At 38.5% G+C, this 22,700-nt stretch overlaps 5 protein-coding genes across 17 annotated transcripts; 1 reads left to right on the top strand and 4 right to left on the bottom strand.

Moving 5' to 3' along the window:
• Positions 1-522: 522 nt before the first annotated feature.
• LOC113731980 (uncharacterized) lies at positions 523-1,635 on the bottom strand. Its single transcript, XM_027257552.2, has 2 exons — positions 1,420-1,635; positions 523-1,262 (listed from the first exon to the last, which is right to left on the bottom strand). Exons 1-2 carry the CDS (start codon positions 1,425-1,427, stop codon positions 677-679), a joined length of 594 nt encoding a protein of 197 aa, XP_027113353.1. The 5' UTR covers positions 1,428-1,635; the 3' UTR covers positions 523-676.
• A 1,169-nt stretch (positions 1,636-2,804) lies between these two features.
• On the bottom strand, positions 2,805-6,830 carry LOC113731987 (putative pentatricopeptide repeat-containing protein At5g59200, chloroplastic). 2 transcript variants are annotated; one of them, XM_027257561.2, is made up of 2 exons: positions 4,556-6,830; positions 2,805-4,407 (listed from the first exon to the last, which is right to left on the bottom strand). In XM_027257561.2, the coding sequence occupies exon 1, from the start codon at positions 6,683-6,685 to the stop codon at positions 4,778-4,780; it is 1,908 nt and encodes a 635-aa protein (XP_027113362.1). In that variant the 5' UTR covers positions 6,686-6,830; the 3' UTR covers positions 2,805-4,407; positions 4,556-4,777. The 2 variants fall into 2 exon arrangements, with proteins under 2 accessions (XP_027113362.1, XP_027113369.1); XM_027257568.2 differs by having other exon boundaries at positions 4,566-6,830.
• An 86-nt stretch (positions 6,831-6,916) lies between these two features.
• On the top strand, positions 6,917-10,829 carry LOC113732033 (uncharacterized). Of its 6 annotated transcripts, XM_027257626.2 has the most exons (15): positions 6,926-7,157; positions 7,300-7,445; positions 7,547-7,609; positions 7,723-7,824; positions 7,965-8,045; positions 8,122-8,240; positions 8,355-8,456; positions 8,743-8,859; positions 8,997-9,065; positions 9,197-9,263; positions 9,446-9,499; positions 9,617-9,706; positions 10,220-10,279; positions 10,363-10,401; positions 10,545-10,829. In XM_027257626.2, the coding sequence occupies exons 2-15, from the start codon at positions 7,323-7,325 to the stop codon at positions 10,638-10,640; spliced, it is 1,182 nt and encodes a 393-aa protein (XP_027113427.1). In that variant the 5' UTR covers positions 6,926-7,157; positions 7,300-7,322; the 3' UTR covers positions 10,641-10,829. The 6 variants fall into 6 exon arrangements, 5 of the variants coding, with proteins under 5 accessions (XP_071936866.1, XP_071936863.1, XP_027113427.1 ...); XM_072080762.1 differs by having other exon boundaries at positions 6,922-7,157; positions 7,547-7,823; positions 7,963-8,045; XM_027257636.2 differs by lacking the exon at positions 7,547-7,609.
• A 79-nt stretch (positions 10,830-10,908) lies between these two features.
• LOC113732001 (uncharacterized) lies at positions 10,909-14,896 on the bottom strand. 7 transcript variants are annotated; one of them, XM_027257604.2, is made up of 13 exons: positions 14,428-14,869; positions 14,264-14,318; positions 14,091-14,146; positions 13,845-13,945; positions 13,594-13,663; positions 13,125-13,194; positions 12,798-12,854; positions 12,607-12,674; positions 12,422-12,502; positions 12,143-12,220; positions 11,869-12,024; positions 11,308-11,460; positions 10,909-11,123 (listed from the first exon to the last, which is right to left on the bottom strand). In XM_027257604.2, exons 1-13 carry the CDS (start codon positions 14,620-14,622, stop codon positions 11,052-11,054), a joined length of 1,212 nt encoding a protein of 403 aa, XP_027113405.1. In that variant the 5' UTR covers positions 14,623-14,869; the 3' UTR covers positions 10,909-11,051. The 7 variants fall into 7 exon arrangements, with proteins under 7 accessions (XP_027113405.1, XP_071936855.1, XP_027113388.1 ...); XM_072080754.1 differs by lacking the exon at positions 12,422-12,502 and having other exon boundaries at positions 14,428-14,874; XM_027257587.2 differs by having other exon boundaries at positions 11,229-11,460; positions 12,607-12,854; positions 14,428-14,870.
• A 1,422-nt stretch (positions 14,897-16,318) lies between these two features.
• On the bottom strand, positions 16,319-17,631 carry LOC113732043 (photosystem I reaction center subunit XI, chloroplastic-like). The gene is made up of 2 exons (XM_027257649.2): positions 17,346-17,631; positions 16,319-16,942 (listed from the first exon to the last, which is right to left on the bottom strand). Exons 1-2 carry the CDS (start codon positions 17,511-17,513, stop codon positions 16,451-16,453), a joined length of 660 nt encoding a protein of 219 aa, XP_027113450.1. The 5' UTR covers positions 17,514-17,631; the 3' UTR covers positions 16,319-16,450.
• Between the last annotated feature and the right edge of the window lie 5,069 nt (positions 17,632-22,700).

Raw genomic sequence — 22,700 nt, 5'->3', positions numbered from 1 at the left:
GAGTTCAGATGCACCAAAGCTTCATGCTTTCACTGAAGAATCACCTTTCTTTGACTTCAAAGACTGCAGCATGTGATATGATAAACTCGGCTGTTGGTATATCTAAATTCAACCATAAAACAGATGGCCTTTGCAAAAGACCTAATAGGTTGGATAAAGATGCTGGTTTTCTATCGTGTCAAAGCCTAATGTAGCCAAAAGAAAAGAGTAAGAATTCTCACAGGAAACTATCATTTGCAGTCTACTCCTAATTTGTGACAATGCTGAAGTTTTACGCGAGCTGTTAAAGTTTCCACAAAAACTAATTTAAACCTCATAAGTAGTAATCATCCTCCTCTTTGTTCCCGAATTTATTCCTGTCCCAAGTGAATGAACTCCAAGAAAATCTAGGTATGAATCACAAACTTGATTTGGCCAAAACAATGCAATCCACAATGTAGAAAAGATAATAACTTGATAATTAGGCTCCAAATCTAAATGGTTTGACAGAAAAGTGATGCAACCTCAACTCTACCAAAAACATTGAAAGAACAAAACTTTTTTCTAATTGCACTGGAAATAACAGATTACCTCAAGCTTAAACACATCGAAGCATCCGAATAGTACACAATAACCAGAAAATACAATAAAGTCATAAACTTGGAGATAAAAAAAAAAGACAGGTCACTAGTTTAAGCTAATGCAGAAAAGCGTACAGAGCAGTTGAAATGTAAACCAACAGAGCAGACGACACCAGAACAATCAAAGCAGTAACAGCATGAACTGTAGATTTACTCCCACAAGACAACATCCCCAGCCTTATTTCAATCACATTCACCATGGAAAGCATCAAGAACAAGCACCCCATTACTGATCCAATTGCAGAGCCCAACATCCCAAATCTCAGGACCCTCAAACTGATGTGGGCTCTAAAGGCCTCATCAACATCTTTACTATTCAAAAGATTGATGGCTAGCTTGAGGCCTTGAGCTATGAGGGATGAGAAGAGGAAGAAACTAAAGGACACGACCTCAAATACAAGGAGTTTCTTGGCCACATCGATGCCGGCATCACAAGCTGAATTTTCAAGGCTGTGCTGGTGTGGGGTGGTTAAAGATAGCCCCACAAATACTGCTATTGTGAAGAGTGAATTAACATTGACTAGGCCATCAAGGGCTGTCACGTGGACACTGGTGGTGGAGGAGGAGGCGTAGCTGGAGGTGGGGTCTGAGGTGGTTCTTCTGGGTTCTTGAGAGTAATAGTCTTTCGGATATGTCTCAGATCTGTCAAAATCATGTAAAGATACCAAATTTAAAATTTATAACCACATCAGAAGCTACAATACTCGAATTTAACAAAGTAGCTTGTGAATGCAAAAAGATGATCTTTCAAAAAAAAAAAGGGCAAAAAGATGATGGGGAAAACCGAGAAGGATATTACTCTTCCATGATCGAGTTGCTGTATTGGACTCCTTGATGCTCCTAAAAGCAAATGATAAAAAGTTTGTATCGAATGAGGTTAGGTCTACTCTTGAAGTTGCTTGGCGGTTTTGCGAATGTGTTTCCCGGAGGGGAAGGGAAAGTAGCAGACGGAACTGGAGAGCTGAGGGGACAAAGATACTTTGCTGTATTCTTTTCGACGTTTGGTTTTTATGGTTTTGGGCGCGTATTCGCGTTAGCTATCCGTAAAGAGCACGTCTTCTTGTAAAGGCTGTAATAATTTCAGCAGAAGATCTCCCATTTCACAATATTTATTAGGGTTAATTCCACTTTATCCTCCCAAACTTTGGATAATTATCCACCTCAGTCCCTAAACTTTAAAATGGGACACTTAAGTCCCTAAATTTATAAATACCTCATACTTAAGTCCCTAAACTTATAAAATGGAACACTTAAATCCTTAAACCCTTATAAAATGGGACACTTCAATCACCAACGGCATTCATAATTTGTTAACAATTTTCCTTAAGTGAGAGGTATTTATACATTTAGGGACTTAAGTGTCCAATTTTAAAGTTTAGGGACTGAAGTGAGTAATCGTCCAAAATTTGGGGGGACAAAGTGGTATTAACCCTATTTATTAATGATACTTGATATATACTTTTTTGACTGACGATACCAATAAGTAATAACAGTTACTAGTACTATGAGAGAGAGTAAAGTGTTGATTTTTGTACAAGAAATGAAAATTTGTTTCAAAGGATGTTCTATTTTTATCTTAAGGATTAGTAGATTTTAGGTTTTCGAGATTTTCTTTTTGAATGTCTAGTTAATATAATAATTTCTCTAGCCTTAGACATGACTCATGTCTCTTTGTGTTTCATGTTCATGTTCATGTTGACGTTCTAGTTTAGATAAATAAATACCGGGAAAATTTAAAAAAAAAATCAGTTAGAATTGGTAAGACAATTAGTAGTGTTTTACGTAATTTCTAAAATTACAATGAAAAATAAAAACTAACAAGTTAGAGTCGTTGGGAAGGGAGGAGCCGAAATTAGAAGTAACTAGTAGTTGCATGTGGTTGAAATGGAAAAGCTTTAAAACTTGTTCCATGTATAGAACAATTTCCAAACAAATAAAGAAGTTACCCTTCAAACGAGGTAAAATTTACGTCTATCACAATTTGATCCAATTAAAGCACTACTTAGTAGTGCCTTCAAGCAAGGGAAAAGGAAAAAAAAAAAAGGAAGTTTCAATTAATTCCAGTCCGCACAATTTGCCGAAGTCCACAAACTTAACGATTGTTTGGATTGCATTTTTCTAGATTTTTTGTAGAAAAATACTATAGGGATTTGATATATGTAAGGTAAAAAGGTGATTAAGAAATGTGTTCCCGGAAACGTAGCAATTTTTCTTTAGAAAATTGCTGTCCAAACAAGGCCTTAGGCAACTAATTACTCCATCTTCAAATGACACTGAAGGGTGAAGAGCTAAAGCTTGCTGACTAATTGAAACCTAAACCAAAATCCCAGGTACCACCGCAGTAATAAAAAATGCACACTGCTTGGAACTGTCAATCGACTCCGACAAGACAAAGATCCACATCCACTATAGGGAGCATCAAGAACCCGCACAGCGCACCCGATTAGAGACCCAACTGCTGATGCCAACATCCCATGTCTCATATAGATTCTCAAGGCTCATCTATATCATTGCTGTATAGAAGATACATGGCCAGATTCAGGCCTTGAGCTACGAGGATGAAGAAGAGGAAGAAGCCGAAGGAGATTACTTTATCTATATCTACGTCAACGTCGGCATCGCAAGCCGAACCCCCCAAGACTCTGCTGGCCGGCGGCGGCCTAAGATAGCGCACAACACTGCAACCACGAAGATGTAGTTGACATTTATTATGCCATCAAGGGCTGTCACTTGGATGCTGCTGGTGCTGCAGGATGACCTGGAGGATGAAAGGGAAGAGGTGGCAGATCCTCTGTTTGCATCATTTCCGTGAAGCAAGAAAACAATCGCCTAATAGCATATTACAGAATCAGCTGGGCCATTAGCAGCATCCTAAACCGTGAGTATGTCTGCTGTAAGACAAACTGTCCAGCAAAAGACGGAAAGGGAGAATGCCGTCGCGGTTCCATGAGTTCATTACTGCTTCTTGATTGGTGGAAAGTAAATGGGAAGTCTATACTAATTCATTGCAGCTGTGCTTGTTACGGTTGATTTGTTGAACTTCATTTAAATCTGTCTCTAGACTGAAAGTTAAGTGATGAAAGTTGGAAGAGGGTGAATTCGTGACGAACGGTGTTTTTGTGTGAAGATATATTGGAAAACCTTGACCCTGGAAAATTCAGTATGGTTGATGTGTTATAGAAACAGCAGTTAAGATGCGATGATGTCCACGTCTGTGCCTCTGAAACCCTTGTAACCAATAAAATCGTGGGAACAACAGGTTCTGACCAAAAATGATTTTTTGTGAAATCGCTTAAGCACTCCTGTAAGGAAATTTTCTACCCATGTTTCGTTCTGCCTCTAGGACACAAATGTAATATGACAAACTCTTTCTTATACACGAGAATATCAAGTTAGGCATTAATAGGATTCAAGCAACAGAAAAAGGCAAAGAAAAGCAAAGAAAAGACAAAAAAAAAAAGAAGAAGAAGAGGACGAGAGAGAGCATGTATGATATATCATATATACATAAACTGGAATTATAACATCAAAATAGATGAAAAATTGACTGCAGCTTACCGAGGCAGGCAAGTATTGGTGTAGATTCCGAGTTGTATTATCATTCAATCTTCCATGTCTAACTCAAAAGTAACAAATATTCATTTTTGTGGTTTAACTAGCATAAAGGTTGTGATATTGCCAATATCCAAACCTATTAGCTTGCAGTTTACTACAATGCTGCACCTCGTTTGCAGCCCATATGACAGACGATAGATATCTTCGCAACTCCCAAACACAAGCAAAATACCTGGCAATAGTACCCCCAAAAAAAATTAGCAAAGAAGGGAAAAGGAAGATTAAAAATGGAAACAAAGGTCCAGTATGCATTATCATAAAATCAATAATCGAATGCTTAATGGACCAAGCAACAAACAGATAAGCATCCAAACTCTTACGACAGGTTACATTAGCTGTAATGGAACTGCATCATCTTCTTCCACCTCCCTCACATCCTCAATTACTCCTCAAGTACATCTAGTCACGTGGCCAATGATGTGCTACTAATCATCCAAGAGGGTGGCTAGAAGGTTTTAACTGAAACAGAAAGAGACAGATACAACCACCAAGTCTACAAGTGTGACCAGAAAATTTCCCTCTCCTTTCTTTTTCATTTTTTGTCACCAATAATCACCACAAGAACAGATACCATTTTCAAAATGGTGAAACCTATTGCGATCTCTCAAGACAATATTTCTCCCAGTTATTTCTGTAATGAGCTTGATAGCAGAATGGCAGTCACTGCAAACCCTCAAATTTTTTACAACCCTTATTGTGGTATGTGGCTTGGTGGAAATCAATCCATAGCATATTGCAAGCCTCTCGCTGTGTATGGCTAAAGCCCACTTTTTCTCTTGATCCCCAATATCCTGTGAAATCACCTCTGTATCTGGAGAATAACCCTTTAACCTCAACATCTGGTTCAAGTCCTCAAGTTTTTTGTAGATTTCTTCCCTTTTCGGGTGTCTAGTGTCTCCCAGAAGGAACTCATGAATCTCATTTTCCACTTCAATAGAACTGCAACCTGGTTCCTTTCGTACACCTCCATCCTGCAACTTTACCCTTGCTTGTGCCGCTGCTTCCCATTTTCCCTGAGCGGCATAGAAATTGGAGAGAAGAATAAAGGTAGCTGAATCGGCATCTCCAATGTCAACTAGAACTTGTGCAACTCTTTCTCCTATATCAAAATGCTTATGAATTCTGCAAGCGCTCAACAGTGATCCCCATATTATATGGTCTGAGGTTATTTTCATACTCCAGATGAACTTGTAAGCATCCTCGAGATGACCAACTCGGCCAAGAAGATCGACCATGCATCCACAGTGCTCAATTTCGGGTTCAATTCCGTGTTTTGTTTCCATGCTGTCAAAGATGTCAAATGCCAAATCCACCAAACCACCATGACTACATGCAGTCAAAACACCAATGAAGGTAATGTTGGTTGGTCTGATCCCTTTGGTTATCATTCCTTGAAACATCTCAACAGCCTTTCCACTTTTCCCATTCAACGCACACCCCATAATCAATGAATTGTAAGTGGTGACATCTCTTTCTCGCAAAACATTGAAGATTCTCTCAGCTTCATCAATATCCCCACACCGTGAATACATGGTGATCAAAGCCGAGCCAACTAAATGATTAACATCAATATCATGCATCTCCAGGTAAGAATGAACCCATTTACCAAGTTCTAATGCTCCCAACTGTGCGCATGCAGATAAGATGCAAACACAGGTAACTTCATTTGGTCTCACACCCTCCCTCTGCATACGCCTGAAAAACTTCAAAGCCTTGCTCATTTCCCCATTCCTTACCAATCCATCGATTATTGCAGTCCAACAAACCGCGTCCTTAATCCTCACCAAATTAAAAACATCAACCGCCTTCTCGGCCAATCCATGATCGCTATAACACGAAATCATTACAGTCGCGGCGACCACATCTCTCTCAGGCATTTCACCAAACACCCTCTTCGCATCTTGAAATTCGCGGCATTTCCCATAAAGTTCTATTAACCTTAACTTGACAGAGCGGTTTGAGCACAACCCAAGTTTGGTAGCCTGGCCGTGAATCTCCCTACCAAATTTCAATTCCATTTGAAACCCGCATGCCTTGAGTACGGAACTGATTACATAGTTGTCCGGTAAAATGAGATCCTCAACCATTTGACAGTAAATTCTAATGCTGTCAAGATATAATCCAGATAACACGACGCCATCAATGAGGACAGTGTAAAGATAGACGTTGGGTTCCCGGATATGGTGGAAAATCTCGAAAGCATAGTTAATTGAATTGGTTTTGGAACACATGCGAAGCAGCTCGAATACGATAAAGGGGTCATTCTGGTGGCCATTTTTAAGGATATTAGCGTGGATTGGAGGAATTTCTTTGAAAGTTCTGCATTTCCGTAACAAAGATATGCTACTAATGTTCTTACTGGCATTATCCTGGGAATCATTAGAAAGGGTGTTTGAGTATGGCGGGGCAGGGAAGGTTAGCGCGCTCGCTTGCAGCGTTAAACAACTCATTACCCAAAGGATGCAACTTCTCCTTTATTCCCAAATTTGAACCATAATAAGAGTAATACTCGTGCTATCTTGAGGAAATGGGAAAGGGGACAAATAAATTAGAAGATGAAATTTTTGTTAAAGGTATAGTTCGGAAAGCATGAATAACGTAATGACCAAATCATCCTTCCGGCTGTAACTCGTAGAAAAGTTGCAACCATAAAAAACAAGGGAAGGGTGCCGATTTTACCAGTACTCGTCTCTCCAGAGAGTCCTGTATCCATCAAATGGCAATCGCTTTCGCTTTCCGTCGTCGCCCAAAACTTTTCTACCTCTTCAAGCAAATTTCCATTATCTCCTCCTTCATATCCATTGACTTCCACCCGTACTTACCTCCACAACTTATACCTTCTGTTTCTAGCAATATGCAGCAGCAGCATACCACCACTTGTACAAATCTTCCTCAACCCAAAGCCGTCAGCATGCTATGCTAGTCAGTAATTCATTCTTGCATTCACTTGTTATGATTAATCACATCACTCGTATGGTCTTATGCATGGTTGTTTGCTGTGTTCTGAAATCACAGATTTTGTCATGACAATTTCCCTTTTTTTTTTCTTGGGTTATTGGTCAAGGTTTTGATTAGATAGCTGGAAGGATGGTGGATACAAAGAGGCGGAGATCATTAATGATTTGCAGCTGCCTTACTTCAGCCTTTATTCTTTCTGCAGTTCTTCTTGTTGGGAGCGCGTTGCTTCTCACAAATTATAATCATAAACAAGTCAGTTTTTGATACTATTATTCGCTGTATTTGTATTTCATGGTATATGAGAATGATTTTATCAAGAAAGTCACCAATTTTTGCGGCTTTCCGCTGAGCAGAGTCATGTTGGATTGCAAACTATTGGTGTTGTCAATACTACAACCTTTCAAACCCCCTGTGAGGTTTGTGAAGAATTTTCCTCCTCAATCTTCGCGCCTCTTAGGGAAAAAGGAACTATTATTTTTTGTTGCTTTTTCTTAATTGGTTTTCTTGCGAATGTGGATGTACGGTATAGAATCAATGCATGCCTGATGGAAGTGAGACATTGCCTAGAGGTATTGTTACTAGAACTTCTGATTTGGAAATGCGGCAGCTATGGGGCCCTTCCAAAAAAAAGGTGGGGATTTCCCTTGCGTATTGAATAGCTTGCTTTTCTTTACCGCTCCAAATCATACTTGTAGAATTCGGTTTTTATCTGTGTTTAGGTTACTTCGCTTTGCTTTATCTGACCCTGCAATGCTCTTTATCCCTCTCTAGAATTCAAAGTCACCAATGAACTTGCTGGCCATTGCAGTTGGACTAAAGCAGAAAGGAAATGTAGATCAAATTGTTAAGAAGGTGAGGCTAAATCTTCTTGGTTAAAGTAAATCAAGTTTTAGTTTGTGTCTTACCATCAACTATATCTGATTTGCAGTTTCCCCCAGCTCAATTTGTCGTTATGCTTTTCCATTATGACGGCAAAGTGGATGGTTGGAAAGACTTAGAATGGAGTAGTAGTGCCATCCATGTTTCTGCTATTAACCAAACTAAATGGTACTATTAGTTATCACTTATATGTAACTAACCCTGCTAGTTTTGCCTCATGTAAGATACACAGATTGTTGGTTTTAAGCAACAAGGTGTTTTTACTCTGTCTCCATTCCTCAGGTGGTTTGCGAAGCGTTTCCTTCATCCAGATGTTGTTTCTGAGTATGCATATATCTTTCTGTGGGATGAAGATATTGGAGTTGAAAATTTTCGTGTTGGAAGGTAATCTTATTTTCAACTCTATAAATAGTAAAGCACACAAACATATCCAGTAATCGATAGGCCTGAAGATGATATGTATGACTTGCTTCGTAAGTTTGATACTATAGCTTTTGGCAAATTTAAATCATACCACTAGATTCTGACTGAACTTTATTGATATATTGTTACCAAAGAGTACCTGAGGAACAAAGCAAATATCTGATAAGTATTTGGACTTGTTAGAATGGTGACAACAATCTATGATTAATATTTGTAACTGATAGTCATTACTTCTAACGTGATGCAGATATCTATCAATAATTAAAGAAGAAGGGCTTCAAATATCACAACCAGCAATTGATCCTGATAAGTCGGAGGTCCATCACAAAATCACATCCAGGGAAAAGAGATTAAAAGTGCATCGGTACTACATTTCAGTACTAAAAAGTTATTAGATTGGAATTTAGTGGCATACTGGCATGTATCTTGTCTATGCTTGGATTATATGTATCTTTCCTGTCTTCAATCAACATATGCTCACTGGTTTTATTCTGTGAGCAGAAGGGCTGTTAACTTAAGAGGGACTGGGAGAAGGTGTTACGAAAATAGCACAGAGCCTCCCTGCACTGGGTATGGTATAGTGCATCAGAGATATTCTGCAGTATTATTTATCATTGAAAAATTTTCAGATATTGAAACAGGTTCCTATACATCCATTAGTTATAAAAGAGGAAATATGAACACTTCTTATACATTGGCAGGTGGGTGGAAATGATGGCTCCTGTTTTTTCACGTGCATCCTGGCGTTGTGCGTGGTACATGATTCAGGTATGGCATTTGTAGATATATCAAGTCATCCAGAAATCAGTGTGTGGCAGCATAACCATTGAATTTTGTTGATTATGCCATCTAGATTAGTTTTGAATTATTATTAGCAGAATTACTCTTGCATGTTCATGATCGTGTTATGCCATAGAAATACGACCTTTTCTTACTGTTGTTTTCAACAGAACGACTTAATTCATGCATGGGGGTTGGATTTCCAGCTTGGTTACTGTGCACAGGTTTGTCACTGTATAACAGATAACTTCCTCTTCTTTTCCTCTTTTTTTCCTCTGGTCTCCCATATTATTGTCTCACACTCATTGATATCTCAAACTTGCTAGCTATTCCTTTGGTAGGGAAACCGAACTGCAAACATTGGGATTGTTGACTCAGAGTACGTTGTCCACTATGGTCTTCCTACCCTAGGGGGTTCAGCAGTAAATAAGGTACAATATAGCTGGTCATTTGTATTTTTTTAGTTCTTTGAAAAGATTTTTAATCTTAAATCTGTGCTTATTAGTGCCTACATTTTGCACATGAATGCAACTCTTTTAGTCTCAAAGTAAAAGAATGATAAAACCAAACCTGTCATCACAAGGTAATAATTAAAAATCCAAGGCATGTAAACCATACAGCAGTGCAACTTAGCCATTCATGGCAAAGCATCTATCTTTGGATATTGAATATGTATAAAATGGAAAAGGTTCAAAGTTTGATCTCATACTATGGAATTTAGACATTCTTTAATTAATTGAACATTGCCACTGTGCTTTGCAAGAAAATGGACCAGCATTTTTCTGTTTGATATTATGAAATATTATTTGTTTGCAAGATTTGAATAAAGTGGAAGTATGGGAGAACGGATTTGTGGTGGGAACAAACTCTGTAGGAACTGTAATATCATTACCTGCAGGTCTCTCTTGTCTTGAGAAAATTGAGTTGTTCTTGAACATTTGCAGACAAGTGAAGTACAGGGCCAAGCTTCGAAACATGGTACCTCACCTGACAAAGGATCCATGGTATGTTTGTGGACATTTATGAAAGGGCCAGTGGTACCTTTCTTAAACTTTCATACATCCTAAATGTACTGCAAATATTTCAGGTTCCGTCTACATCTCATCCTTCTGATGATAGAGATGCAGTAAGTATCTTTTAACATCTTTCTAGAAGAAGCTCTGCTAGTTCCTCACCTTGTGCTGCCCCTAAATTGCGGTCATAATTTTTTGGCTGTGAGCTATATTCGTATCTATTGTACACAAACGTCCATTTATCCAACTTTTGCAGGTTCGAAAGCGATCTTACGCCGAGTTAGAAATTTTCAAGAACAGATGGAAAAAGGCAGTGAGAGAAGACAAATGCTGGAGTAATCCGTTTCAGTAGCCTGCAAAGCAGAGCAGGGGACTTCGTCTAATGGATGCTGATAGTTCAAGGGAAATATACACATGGAAAATTAACACTATAAGCTTGTACCTAAATTATATGTATTGATTATAACATCACTGATGACAGGAAAATTATTTATTCGTTATAGCATCACTAATAAAACGCAAAGAACGAATAGGAAAATCAGACACGGGGTTTTTGTTGGATCTTGACATCCACGGCTTGAAGTGTATACGGGGTTTTTCTGCACTCTTTGAAGCAGACAGACAGGGATAATAATTTTCTCAAATTAATTCTTCATCAAGTTACATATCTACATTTATGGTTCCAGATACAGGAGTCAGATCACTTTATGGAGTTCCCGGAAGATTAAACAACGCAGCTTCAGAAATCCTGCAAAATAAGACTTTACCGGCCAACAACTTGAGCAATAAGTTGCGCCACCTCTTCCCCGCTATCCTCCTGTACATGGTGCCCTGCCTGCAAAGGCAATGGAGTAACTGCATTTTTTAGTCTTCCGGTCCGGAGTGAGACAGAACATGGAGATCATAACTAAACATGCTCATGTTTAAAAAGACCATTTACTTTCTTCTGAACTGCTCTAATTGGCCAAGCAGTATTGCAATTTTGGGCGTAATGTTGCTAGTCCACTGCATGAAATTACCATTGGAAGTCTTATAAGTCGGTGCTTCGATTCTATGCAGAATTCCTCGACTCCGTTGTAGCTTAGCCAGCGGTCTCGTTCGCCCCAAATGATTGTTGTGTTAACTTGCCAGTTTTCGTCCATTAGTATCCTTCTCATCTCTTCAATGTAGGGCTAGGACGCACAAAGGAAAATAAATAAAACTTTTGGAACACAAAATTCGATCAAAATAGTCATTGCATCACAAATCTAATTGTTTTTCCCGAGGAGCTGAAATCAATGCAAGAAACATGAAGCCTTCGAAACAGAAAAATGTTTTTCCAGTTAGCGCTCAAAATAAACAATGACAGATGACCTAGATCAAGAACTAGAGAATATGAAAAGGTCTAATTTATTCTCAAGGCGCTTAATTTAGATGTCCCTTGCTTTTAAGTATTGTGAAATAGAGATCTCTTTATTTATGCATTCCAAGAAGTGGATAAACTGTTACATGCATTAAGAAGTAGCAAACCCAACAAATTTCCATATACTAAGAGCTGCTGGCCATTTCCATATTTTAATTTGTGAGAAAAAAGAGTGCACCTTAAGTTCTTTCTTCATGGCCCTGCTAATTGCATTTAGTGCAAATCCTGCAGAACCAGACGTGAGGTAAGGTCTCCTATAAACCATTGCGACGTCTTCTTTTATTACGTATGGGCCACAGCTTGTCAGGGCCTTATCACTGGCTCTTAGAGGATCCTGTTGACAGAGAAGTTGCAGTCACTGAAGTGAAACCAAGAAGCTGATGTTTGCATAGACTGTAACATGGGCTCGGCTGGAATGATAACAGTCTCACTAACTTTTGTGGTATCCATACCTGAGAAAAAATTTCCCCCAACAGAAAGTTGCTGAATATGGATAATGTGGACGGGAGATTGGCATGCTTGGCTGTGAGCTTTAGAAAGCAGAAACAAGAATTCATGAGAGACCTGCTAAGATCCATGAACTAATAATGATGATTGGTCTATGGACATCCTACTGTACATAGAGATACACGGACAGAGATGCATAATTGCAGATTCTCTTTGTGTTCTTAGGACACAATGACAGAAGGAAACATTAGAAATCAACAGTAGATTGGCAAATATTTCCATACTGGAGGGTTGAGAAGTATGAGATCAGTAATCTTTTCTTGACGACTGCTAGCATATTTGACCACAACAGGCGAAAAGTAGCCCTACAAAGGAAGTCCATAAACCAAAATTTCAAACCAAATGCACAGAATTTGATATAGAATTTCTGCTGAGCATTGGTCATACAAATTCTTCAAAAGTTAAGTACCTGGACAACTAGTGTGGCTTTACCCTTGGTGGTTTCATCTATAATAGATTCCAAGGATGTCGTATATTCTGCAACCATACAAGGCATACAATAGTTTGAGCAGACAGAATCCATCTTCAATGTTACCAAGTTCAATTTCTTTGTAAGGACAAAAATAAGTGATTTTCTCCCTGGGTTCTGAATGCAAGTACCATCCAGAGTGTAGTCAAAACCATATCTAGGTTGGGGCTTATCAGAAAATCCAAATCCTGCAAGTCCAAGGAGCATAACAATTTTGTCAAACTTTAGCTCATAATCAAGATATTCTGTAATAACTTTATTGGCTTAGCAAGCAAAAAAGCATTGGAATAGGCAATGCGGTTGATTCAACTAGGATGCAGCATTTATCATAGTACTAATATAAAACCAATTTCGGAAAAACAATACAACTGCAGGAAGCTTAGAAGAAGACAATATTCAAAATTCAAGAAAGTAAATCCTCAACCTGTTTGTACTGAAAGCAAAGACGTGAAGCTTACCAAGCCAATCAAATGCAATAGCATGATATTTCTTTGAAAGTATTGGAAGGACTTTGCGGTAGGAATATGCCTGTATCAGAAAAAAGTGAGCATGGACGTCAAGATTACGTGAGGATTTTAATATCAATCTACTTGTTATAAGGAAGTAATTGCATCAGTTGAGAACTCTTTCCACCAAAAAACACTAGGATTGACTGAAAAAGTTGATTTCAGAGAAACTGGTAACTATTCCTCCGACTAATATTTTCACAGTTTATAGCAAGAAAACTGCTACCTATAAAGTAAGATGAGGCAGTGGGTTAAGAAACAAATTCAGGCCTGGAATTTGCATTTTCCTTCAGTCTCATTCTTGGGGGCACTTATATAGGTTACATAACATTTGGATGGTCTGTAGTACTTGTACAAGACAAGCATTTGGATGATCTATAGTTTTCTAGAGTGTACAGAATGAGTGTCATTGAACACTAACCTGTGAAGGAAAACCATGAATTAACACAATGGGATGATTGTCAGCACTTCCGCTGTCAACGCAAAACCATCTATTGTACAAAATCATATACAGAGAGAGCATGTTTCAATCGGTAATCCCTGCAAACAATCCATCCAATAAAACAATATTCTGCATAAGATCGAGAGCTATTCCCGTTACAGTGCTTAGCCATGTTGTTTTTGCCTCCTTACCACACACTTTTGTACAAACTAGAGACTTTTCGAAGTTACCTGAAAAGATCAGATGAGGTTTGTGAACCACCTCCCATTGCAAGACCAAAGATGGGATCCTTGGCCTTGTCACCAGTACCCCCAACAGGATGTGCTTTTACCTGTATCAGCAACAAGCATTACCAGGTTTTGAAATTTGAAGGGGTACTAAAGATTCTAACTCTAAACGTGATGGCCGGGATTATTATGCCAATTTCCGACAGGAAGAAGAGATTAGAAACATGCTGACTTTAAAAGAGAGCATACAATCTTTCCTTGCTCGAACCATTCATCAGCTGGACTTGGCTCATCCGAATATTTTCCTATGCAGAAGAAAACAATAGCCAATTCCTACTAGAACCATTAGTTTAGTTCAATATAGCTTTTTGATTGATATTCACGAAAGAGGGGATGCATCCAGAGTCAATTTTAGATTTTACCTCCACTAAAAGAAAAGCCATCTCCTACTGAAACAGGAGCATCCAAGTAATAATCCTGAACGAGCATTGACAAACAAACTAAATGAATAAATAGGAACTCTTGAACCATGCATAATAAAATGCCAAATGAAGCACGGGACAAATGCTGTACTGTACGGCTGTACCTCGTTGCTCTCATCATTGCTTGACCGGCAAAAAAGTAGGGAATGCTTCTGCTTCTTCTTCTTGAGGATACCTTGGGGCATTATTGTTGGTTTGAGAAACTGGTCTGAAGGGGATGCAATGGGAGAAAGACGGAGCAGTTGCAGGCTGCAGAGAGAAAGCAGAGAAGAAGAAGAAGAGCAGAGCTGCAGAGCCATGAAAAGATGCAGGGAAATTCCAGAAGTCCAAGCAAAGAAATTACTAAAGAGTAGGGGATTTGATTAATGATAGGAAGCGAGTGCTTCAGAGTTCAGAGTTAATATTGGCGGCTGTGACAGTTATATCTTTCGGGCAAAGTTTTTGCCTGCTACAAGCTGTGCCAAAAATCGGTAGTATGACTGGATATGGTGAAGCCAACAGCCCAACCAATCTCTTGGACTTTGATCATCAAGACACCTTTAAAGTTTCGGCCGAAGTTGAAGGTCAAGGTTTAGTTCTTGCCTCCCACCAGCCACTAGGTGTGGTTTTCCCTTCCTTTCCCTTAGATTAGATTAGGAGTGTGCATCGAAATCGATAATTCGAAAATTTGAATTCGGAATTTTTCGAAATTTTGATATCTGATAATTCGACTGAATTTGATTTCGAATTTACCAATTCCGAATTCGAATTCGTACCGAATTCAATTTGGAATTAGGTAAATTTCGATTTCACCGAATTCGGAAAAAATTATATATTATTATATAATATAAAATTATATTATATTATATTATATAAATTTTATATAATATTATATAGTATAAATTTTATATTACATGTATAAAAAATATATTTATATATTAAAAACGAATTTGAAATCAAAATCGGAATTCGAATTCCGATTTCGAATTGTGAATTCGAAATCGAAAATTCCGATTTGAAAAAACTCCATTATCGAATTCGAACCAAATTCGAAATATATGAATTCGGAAAACCCGAATTCGATTCCGATTTTCAATTTACCGATTTCGAAAATTCCGAATTCAATTCGAATTCGATTGATAAATTGGAATTTTTCGATTTTGCACACCCCTAGATTAGACTAGAATAAATTATATAAACTATTATTTTTATGAGCCAAAAAAAAAAAGACTGGATATGGTGAAGGTTCTTCTTCTTCCTTTTTTTTTTTTTTTTTGTTAATAGATAGGAGATTTCTGGTTCTCAATTGTTTAGAAACAGCAACATCATAGTACTGGCGAAAGACCTAACGTAATTGTTAAACAACAGGAGGGGTAGCATTATTTGGTTTATTCGTTGATCGAGTCAGTTTGTCAAATTGAATTACAATCATTTGCCCTTTTGATCCTTTATCTCATGCAAGGCCAGAATCAATTCAAATTTATCATAAAAGAGTTCCATGGTACAATAAAAGGTTTATGAGTCACATCGTTTCTGTCTAAGGAAAAAACAACGAACATTTCCTATCGTTTGCCAAATATAAATATTTTTTTAGAAGAAATTTGGATGGATTCAGTTTCGATTATCATCACGGATCAGAACATATCAAATATAAAAATGATATGCGTTGATATTTCCCCTAACTGTTGTTGTCCGCCAGTAAGTTTTGCCCGTCCGTGTAACCTTTAGAGTATCTCTTAAATATTAAAAAAAAAAAAAAAAAAATCTTTCGCGTCACTCTACTTAATTTTGTGAAAGTTCATACTACAAACTACATAAATTTACTTCCATAGCATTGTAAAACAATAATACCAACAAAGGACTCAACATAAGTTGATTAATTTAGTAAGGTAAATAAATACCTTTATGAGCAACATATAATATTATTAAGAGTATATCTCGATCCATGGTTGATCTTCAACTATGAATCTTCAGAGTGTATTTTCTTGTTGATCTTGGCATGTAGATTACACTCGATTTAAAAGATCAAGAACGGCGATATTCATCAGGCATCATCAATGTCAATTGTACAAATGATTAATCCCTTAATATAAATATACAACTTTCATTTTCCATCGAGGAATCAAAATAGTTACTAACATCAAAAAATTACTTAATATAGTAAGGAAGGTCAAGGACATAGAGAAGGAAGTAAGCCCAGATGACACCAGAGATCCCACCAAAGAAGAACCCTCCACTGAACTTAGCCCATCCCTCAGCAGTCTGCAACTGGTCAGGCTCCTTCTTCCTGCCGGTCAAGGTCAGTCCCGGGGCAGTTGAGGGCTCACCCTCGTTGAAGGATGCGATGCCATACATTGTCAAGCAAATGCTGAGGATGATGACAAGCCCAGCAGCTGCAAGTGAACCGGCTGGACCTTTGATGTCGGTGTTCCTCAACGGGCCTGTAATCACGAACGGGCCAACCAAGAGGTACCCATGGGCTAGGCCGACCTCAATTCCCCTGAGAAGCGGGCTCACCGCTGTCCTGTAACCTGGGAGGTTGGAGAGGAACCAAGCGACTATGGGGCTTGATGTCACCGGGGTCTCAAGGCTTCCGATGAACGGATCGCCATTCAGGGGCTGAATTACTTGATAAGTTGGCTGCAATGCAATATGTGGACGAGGTTCAACATGACACCATCAAATCAAAATCCTTAATCAAAGCCCAAAATGGCAAAGTGTAATTAGACAATTAGCTTTTAATTCAATATCATTGGTACCATAAAAAATAAAGAAGGTGACATGCTACTACTATTGGCAATCTTAACGAGCAAAAATTATGGTTCAGTTTTCATCGATTTTCCTATATTCAATTGGGTCTTCATCTTATATCAGGATAATGTAGAATACTACATAGATAAAGTAAATATGGGGAAAAAAAAAAAGGAGCAAAAGATGAACTTTCTGCTGATGGGCTCCGAACAATACTCTCTGAACTTTTTAACCCATTGATTTGTTTGCAGGCTAAGATTAAGAAACCAAGCACAAAATGAAGATTCTTTACCTTCTCCGATTGGATAGCTTTGATGGTGAAGCAAGACTTCCTCCTTGAGGGTAAGACTCTGAATGGAGCTGCAGAGATGCCCTTTGGGGTAGCCAACCTAGTTGTCAGGGATGAAGCAAGGCTGCTCTGGAGCTGGCTGGCCATGGTGGTGGATGCAGCAGTTGCCATTTGGAGCTTTTCTTAGATTCCCTGTATCCAGAACAAGAATATAACTGAGCAGCGAGCAGAGCAAAAGGGGTTTCGTAATTTCTGACTGGGAATTGAATATCTTTTGCTCACAGATGCGTGGTTCCAAGTGATGAATAGCTTTACATGGATGATTTTCATTGGACAAATGGGGTTTGGAACCTTATCCCTTATCCACATTCTCAACTATTGAAGGGCTGACTTGGTTGCATGTGGGCTGTGTTCATTCACTGATTCACTTAGCTTTCAATTCTTTTTCATTTTCTTTCTTTTTTTCCTATAATTTGTTTGTCCCAAATTTGTCCCTTTTTAAGACCAAAAAAAATCTTTAGAAAAAATGGAGGGGGGGGGGGGGGGAGGAGGAAAAAAAAAAGAAACCTAACAATTGAGCACTTCGTACTGAATAGGCTAAAAAACCTTTTAACAATTTAAAAAAGATACATTTTGATATCTATTACTTCTAAAATTCAACAATTAGCGAATGAAAGGTGCTTGACTTAAACTAATTTTATATGATTTTTTTCCTAGTTTTCCAAGATGTGGTATGCTGACCATCCCCTATTAACTTTCTCAGTTAAAAAGGAATGCTTAATTTCACCGTTTCATCCTAGGACTTTGTCAAAAACTACTTGCCATCTCTAGTTCATAGGATATATCTTTATTAGTCTTTTTTTTTTCACTAATAATTCGGCAAATGTCATATTGAAGGGATTAATAAAATGGTTATTTACACTGTTAGCCTCCTCGAGTTTCAAGTAAAATGATATATTTTGAAATTGAGAAATGTTAGTTGCATTTTACTCTTTTTTTTTTTTGTTGAAACTTTTACTTATGTTATTGTTTAACTTGTTTTTCAAATTGAGTCATTCATTTAGTGGCCTAGAGTTTAGGAATTTGCTGTACGTTAGAGTCTTTCAGTTATGACTTAGTCAGCAGATTCAGTGGCTTAGTGGTCTAGTCTTTAGGAGTGGTGGGGTTGTGGAGAAGGTGCCAGATATGGGACCTGATCTTAAGGGATTTCAGTTGTGTGTTTTGCCTATTTAAAGGCTCCAAAGCTTATGATTAAATATGACTTTTTGGCCACAGACTACTGTTATCTTTGCTATTTCTTATCAGTGGTATCAGAGCTACAAGATTCCTGAGAGTGAAACACCTGAAATTATCTACTCTTCCCCGCTACCCTATCCAAATGGCCAATGACTCAAATTTTGTGCAAGCCGCCATCCCTCGCTTTGATGGTCACTATGACCACTGGAGCATGCTCATGGAAAATTTTTTACGGTCCAAAGAATATTGGTCAGTAGTTGAATCTGGAATTCAAGAACCACCAGCAGGTGCAACCGTGACAGATGCTCAGCAAACAGACATTGAAGCTAGAAAGCTCAAAGACTTGAAAGCGAAGAACTATCTCTTCCAGGCTATTGATCGTCCCATCTTGGAGACTATTCTTTGCAAAGATACATCCAAGGATATTTGGGATTCAATGAAGAAAAAATATCAAGGCTCTTCTAGAGTGAAGCGTGCACAGCTTCAAGCCTTGAGGAGGAATTTTGAAGTTTTGCAGATGAAGGATGCGGAATCTGTTACAAGCTTTATTGGAAGGACGATGGAAATCGCAAATAAAATGAGATGCTATGGAGAAGAGATTAAAGATGTTAACATAGTAGAAAAAATTCTGCGTTCTATGACGCGAGAATTTAACTATGTTGTTTGCTCAATTGAAGAGTCAAACGACATAGATGACCTCTCTCTTGATGAATTGCAGAGCTCCTGGTTAGTCCATGAACAGAAGATGAATCGAAGCTGGACAACAGAGGAACAAGCTTTAAAAGCTTCTACCAACACTCGCTCCAACAGCTCAAGAGGAAGAGGTAGAGGCCGAGGAAGAGGAAGGGGAGATCGAGATCATGACAAATCTAGAGTAGAGTGCTTTAGATGTCACAAATATGGTCATTATGCTTCTGAATGTGTCACTGAACTGCCAAAGTATAAAGAAAGAGAGGAGAACTCAAATTTTGCAGAAGAAACGAATGAACCAGAAACTTTGTTGATGGCTGCCCATGAAGGAAAAAAGATTGAGTCGAATATTTGGTATGTCGATACAGGCTGCAGCAATCACATGAGTAGAAGTAAGTCTTCTTTTTCGAATCTAGATGAAAGCCTTCACTCTACTGTCAGTTTTGGTGACTTCTCTACTGTGAAAATGATGGGAAAATGTGATGTTAAGATACATACTAAGAATGGCCTTGTGAAAACAATTTCTAATGTGTTGTATGTTCCTGATTTGAAAAGTAATTTGTTGAGTGCTGGTCAGTTGCAAGAAAAGGGGTATGTCATTACAATTAAGAAAGGCACATGTGAAATTTATGATCCTGATAGAAGAAGTTCTATTGCAACTGTCCAGATGAGTTCTAACAGATTATTTCCAATAGAAATTGAAAGCATTCAATCTTGTTTGATGGCTGAGGTAAAGGACCCCTCATGGTTGTGGCACTTTCGTTATGGCCACTTAAGTTTTGGTGGACTGAGGGCTCTACAACAGAAAACCATGGTGACAGGGCTTCCGGAAATTACTGTTCCCTCCCTAGTCTGTGAAGACTGTGTTGTCAGCAAACAACACCGTTCTCAGTTTCCCAAAGGAAAGTCTTGGAGAGCAAAGGATGTGTTAGAGCTGGTGCATTCAGATATTTGTGGCCCAATAAACCCATCGTCTAATGGAGGTAAAAGATACTTAATTACCTTCATTGATGATTTTTCACGGAAAACATGGGTTTATTTTTTACAGGAAAAATCAGAAGCTTTTACTATGTTTAAAAGGTTCAAAGCTCTTGTGGAAAATGAAGCAGACAAGACTATTAAGTCTCTTCGAACAGATCGGGGTGGCGAGTATTGCTCAAAAGAATTTGAAGGTTTTTGCATGCAACATGGCATTTGAAGAGAACTTACAGCTGCACATACACCACAACAAAATGGTGTATCAGAGCGGAAGAACAGAACAATTCTTAATATGGTGAGAACTCTATTAACAAGGGGAAGAGTTCCAAGGACTTTTTGGCCGGAGGCTGTAAACTGGAGTATTCATGTTTTAAACAGAAGTCCAACTTTTGCCGTTCAAAACAAGACTCCTGAAGAGGCTTGGAGTGGAAGAAGACCAGCTGTAGATCACTTTAGAATCTTTGGTTGCCTTGCTTATGCCCACATCCCGGATGCGAAAAGAAAAAAACTTGATGACAAAGCTGAGAAATGCATCTTTCTTGGCGTAAGTGAATCCTCCAAAGCCTATAAATTATTCAACCCACTGACGAAGAAGATTGTGACCAGCAGGGATGTTGTTTTTGAAGAAGAGAGCACCTGGGATTAGGATGGGCAGCAGCCTAAACAAGTCTTTTATGATGATGATGCTAAACAGGAGCAAGTTCCAGCACTTGACATGCCACAAAACTCTTCAGATACAACTCAAACAACTACTGGAATTTCACAACCAGTTGTTGAAGTAAATGAAGAAGGAGCCCAGTCAGTTGGTCGAGTTAGAAGAAGGCCTGCTTGGATGGAAGATTATGAGATAACTGGGTTAAGTAATCCAATTACTCATTTTGCTTTGTTCGCAGATTGTGATCCTACAACTTTTGAGAGTGCCGTCAAAGAAGAAAAATGGCAAAAGGCAATGGACGATGAAATCAATTCAATTGAGAAGAATGACACTTGGAAGTTGTGTGATCTTCCTAAGGGGCACAAAACCATTGGTGTCAAATGGGTCTTCAAGACAAAGCTAAACAAAGATGGTGGTGTTGACAAGTACAAAGCACGCCTGGTGGCAAAAGGATACAAGCAGCAGTACGGGGTTGATTATACAGAAGTATTTTCTCCAGTTGCAAGACATGACACGATCCGATTGGTGGTTGCATTAGCAGCGCAAAATTCTTGGCCTATCTTCCAGCTAGATGTCAAATCAGCATTCTTGCATGGGTATTTGGAGGAGCAGGTATTTATTGAGCAACCCCCTGGCTATATTAAAGTTGGGAATGAGAATAAAGTGTTCAGACTGAAAAAGGCTCTTTATGGACTAAAGCAAGCCCCGAGGGCTTGGTATAGTCGAATTGAGACTTATTTTCTTAAAGTTGGTTTTATAAAATGTCCTTATGAACATACAATGTTTGTTAAGATTGAAGATGGGGGGAAGCTTCTCATAGTTTGCCTGTATGTTGATGAGCTTATATTTACTGGAAATTGTGATACCATGTTTGGTGAATTCAAGAAATCCATGATGAATGAATTTGAAATGACTGATCTTGATTGGATGCATTATTTTCTTGGCATAGAAGTAATGCAATCAGATGATGGAATTGTCTTATCTCAAACGAAATATGTGGGAGAAATTTTGAATAGATTTCATATGAAGGATTGCAATTCCGTAAGTACTCCAATTGAATGTGGCATGAAGCCACACAAAGATCATGATGTAAAGAAGGTTGATAGCACACTCTACAAGCAAATTGTGGGCAGTTTAATGTATCTTACTGCAACAAGGCCAGATATAATGTACTCTGTGAGTTTAATCAGCAGATATATGGAAAGTCCCACGGAGTTGCATTTGTTAGCTGCCAAGAGAATCCTTCGTTATTTACAAGGAACTCGAAACCTGGGGATATGCTACAGGAAGGGTGAAAAATCTAACTTGGTGGGTTATACTGATAGTGATTATGCAGGAGATCAAGATGATGGAAGGAGTACTTCTGGCTATGTTTTTATGCTTGGAACAGGTGCAATCTCCTGGTCATCAAAGAAGCAATCAATTGTCACCTTATCCAGTACAGAAGCTGAATTTGTTGCAGCTACGGCTTGTGCTTGCCAAGCCATATGGCTAAGAAGAATACTTGAGGAATTGCAGTTCAAGCAATGTGGAGCTACTATAATACTATGTGATAACAGCTCTACAATCAAGTTATCAAAGAATCCAGTGCTCTACGGAAGAAGCAAGCACATTGATGTGAAACTTTATTTTTTGAGAGATCTTTGCAAAGATGGAACTGTTGATTTGATACATTGTAAGAGTGATGATCAAGTTGCTGATATATTCACCAAGGCGCTCAAGAGAGAATCGTTTGTGAAACTCAGAGGATTACTAGGTCTCTACAACCTAGGTTCAGTCAAGGTTGTAAACTGATGTTT

This window comes from Coffea arabica, chromosome 1c (genome assembly GCF_036785885.1).
Source record: "Coffea arabica cultivar ET-39 chromosome 1c, Coffea Arabica ET-39 HiFi, whole genome shotgun sequence".
NCBI classification, from domain to species: domain Eukaryota; kingdom Viridiplantae; phylum Streptophyta; class Magnoliopsida; order Gentianales; family Rubiaceae; genus Coffea; species Coffea arabica.
Note: the sequence above shows the minus strand (reverse complement) of the source record. Positions and strands in the feature narration are given on the sequence as shown.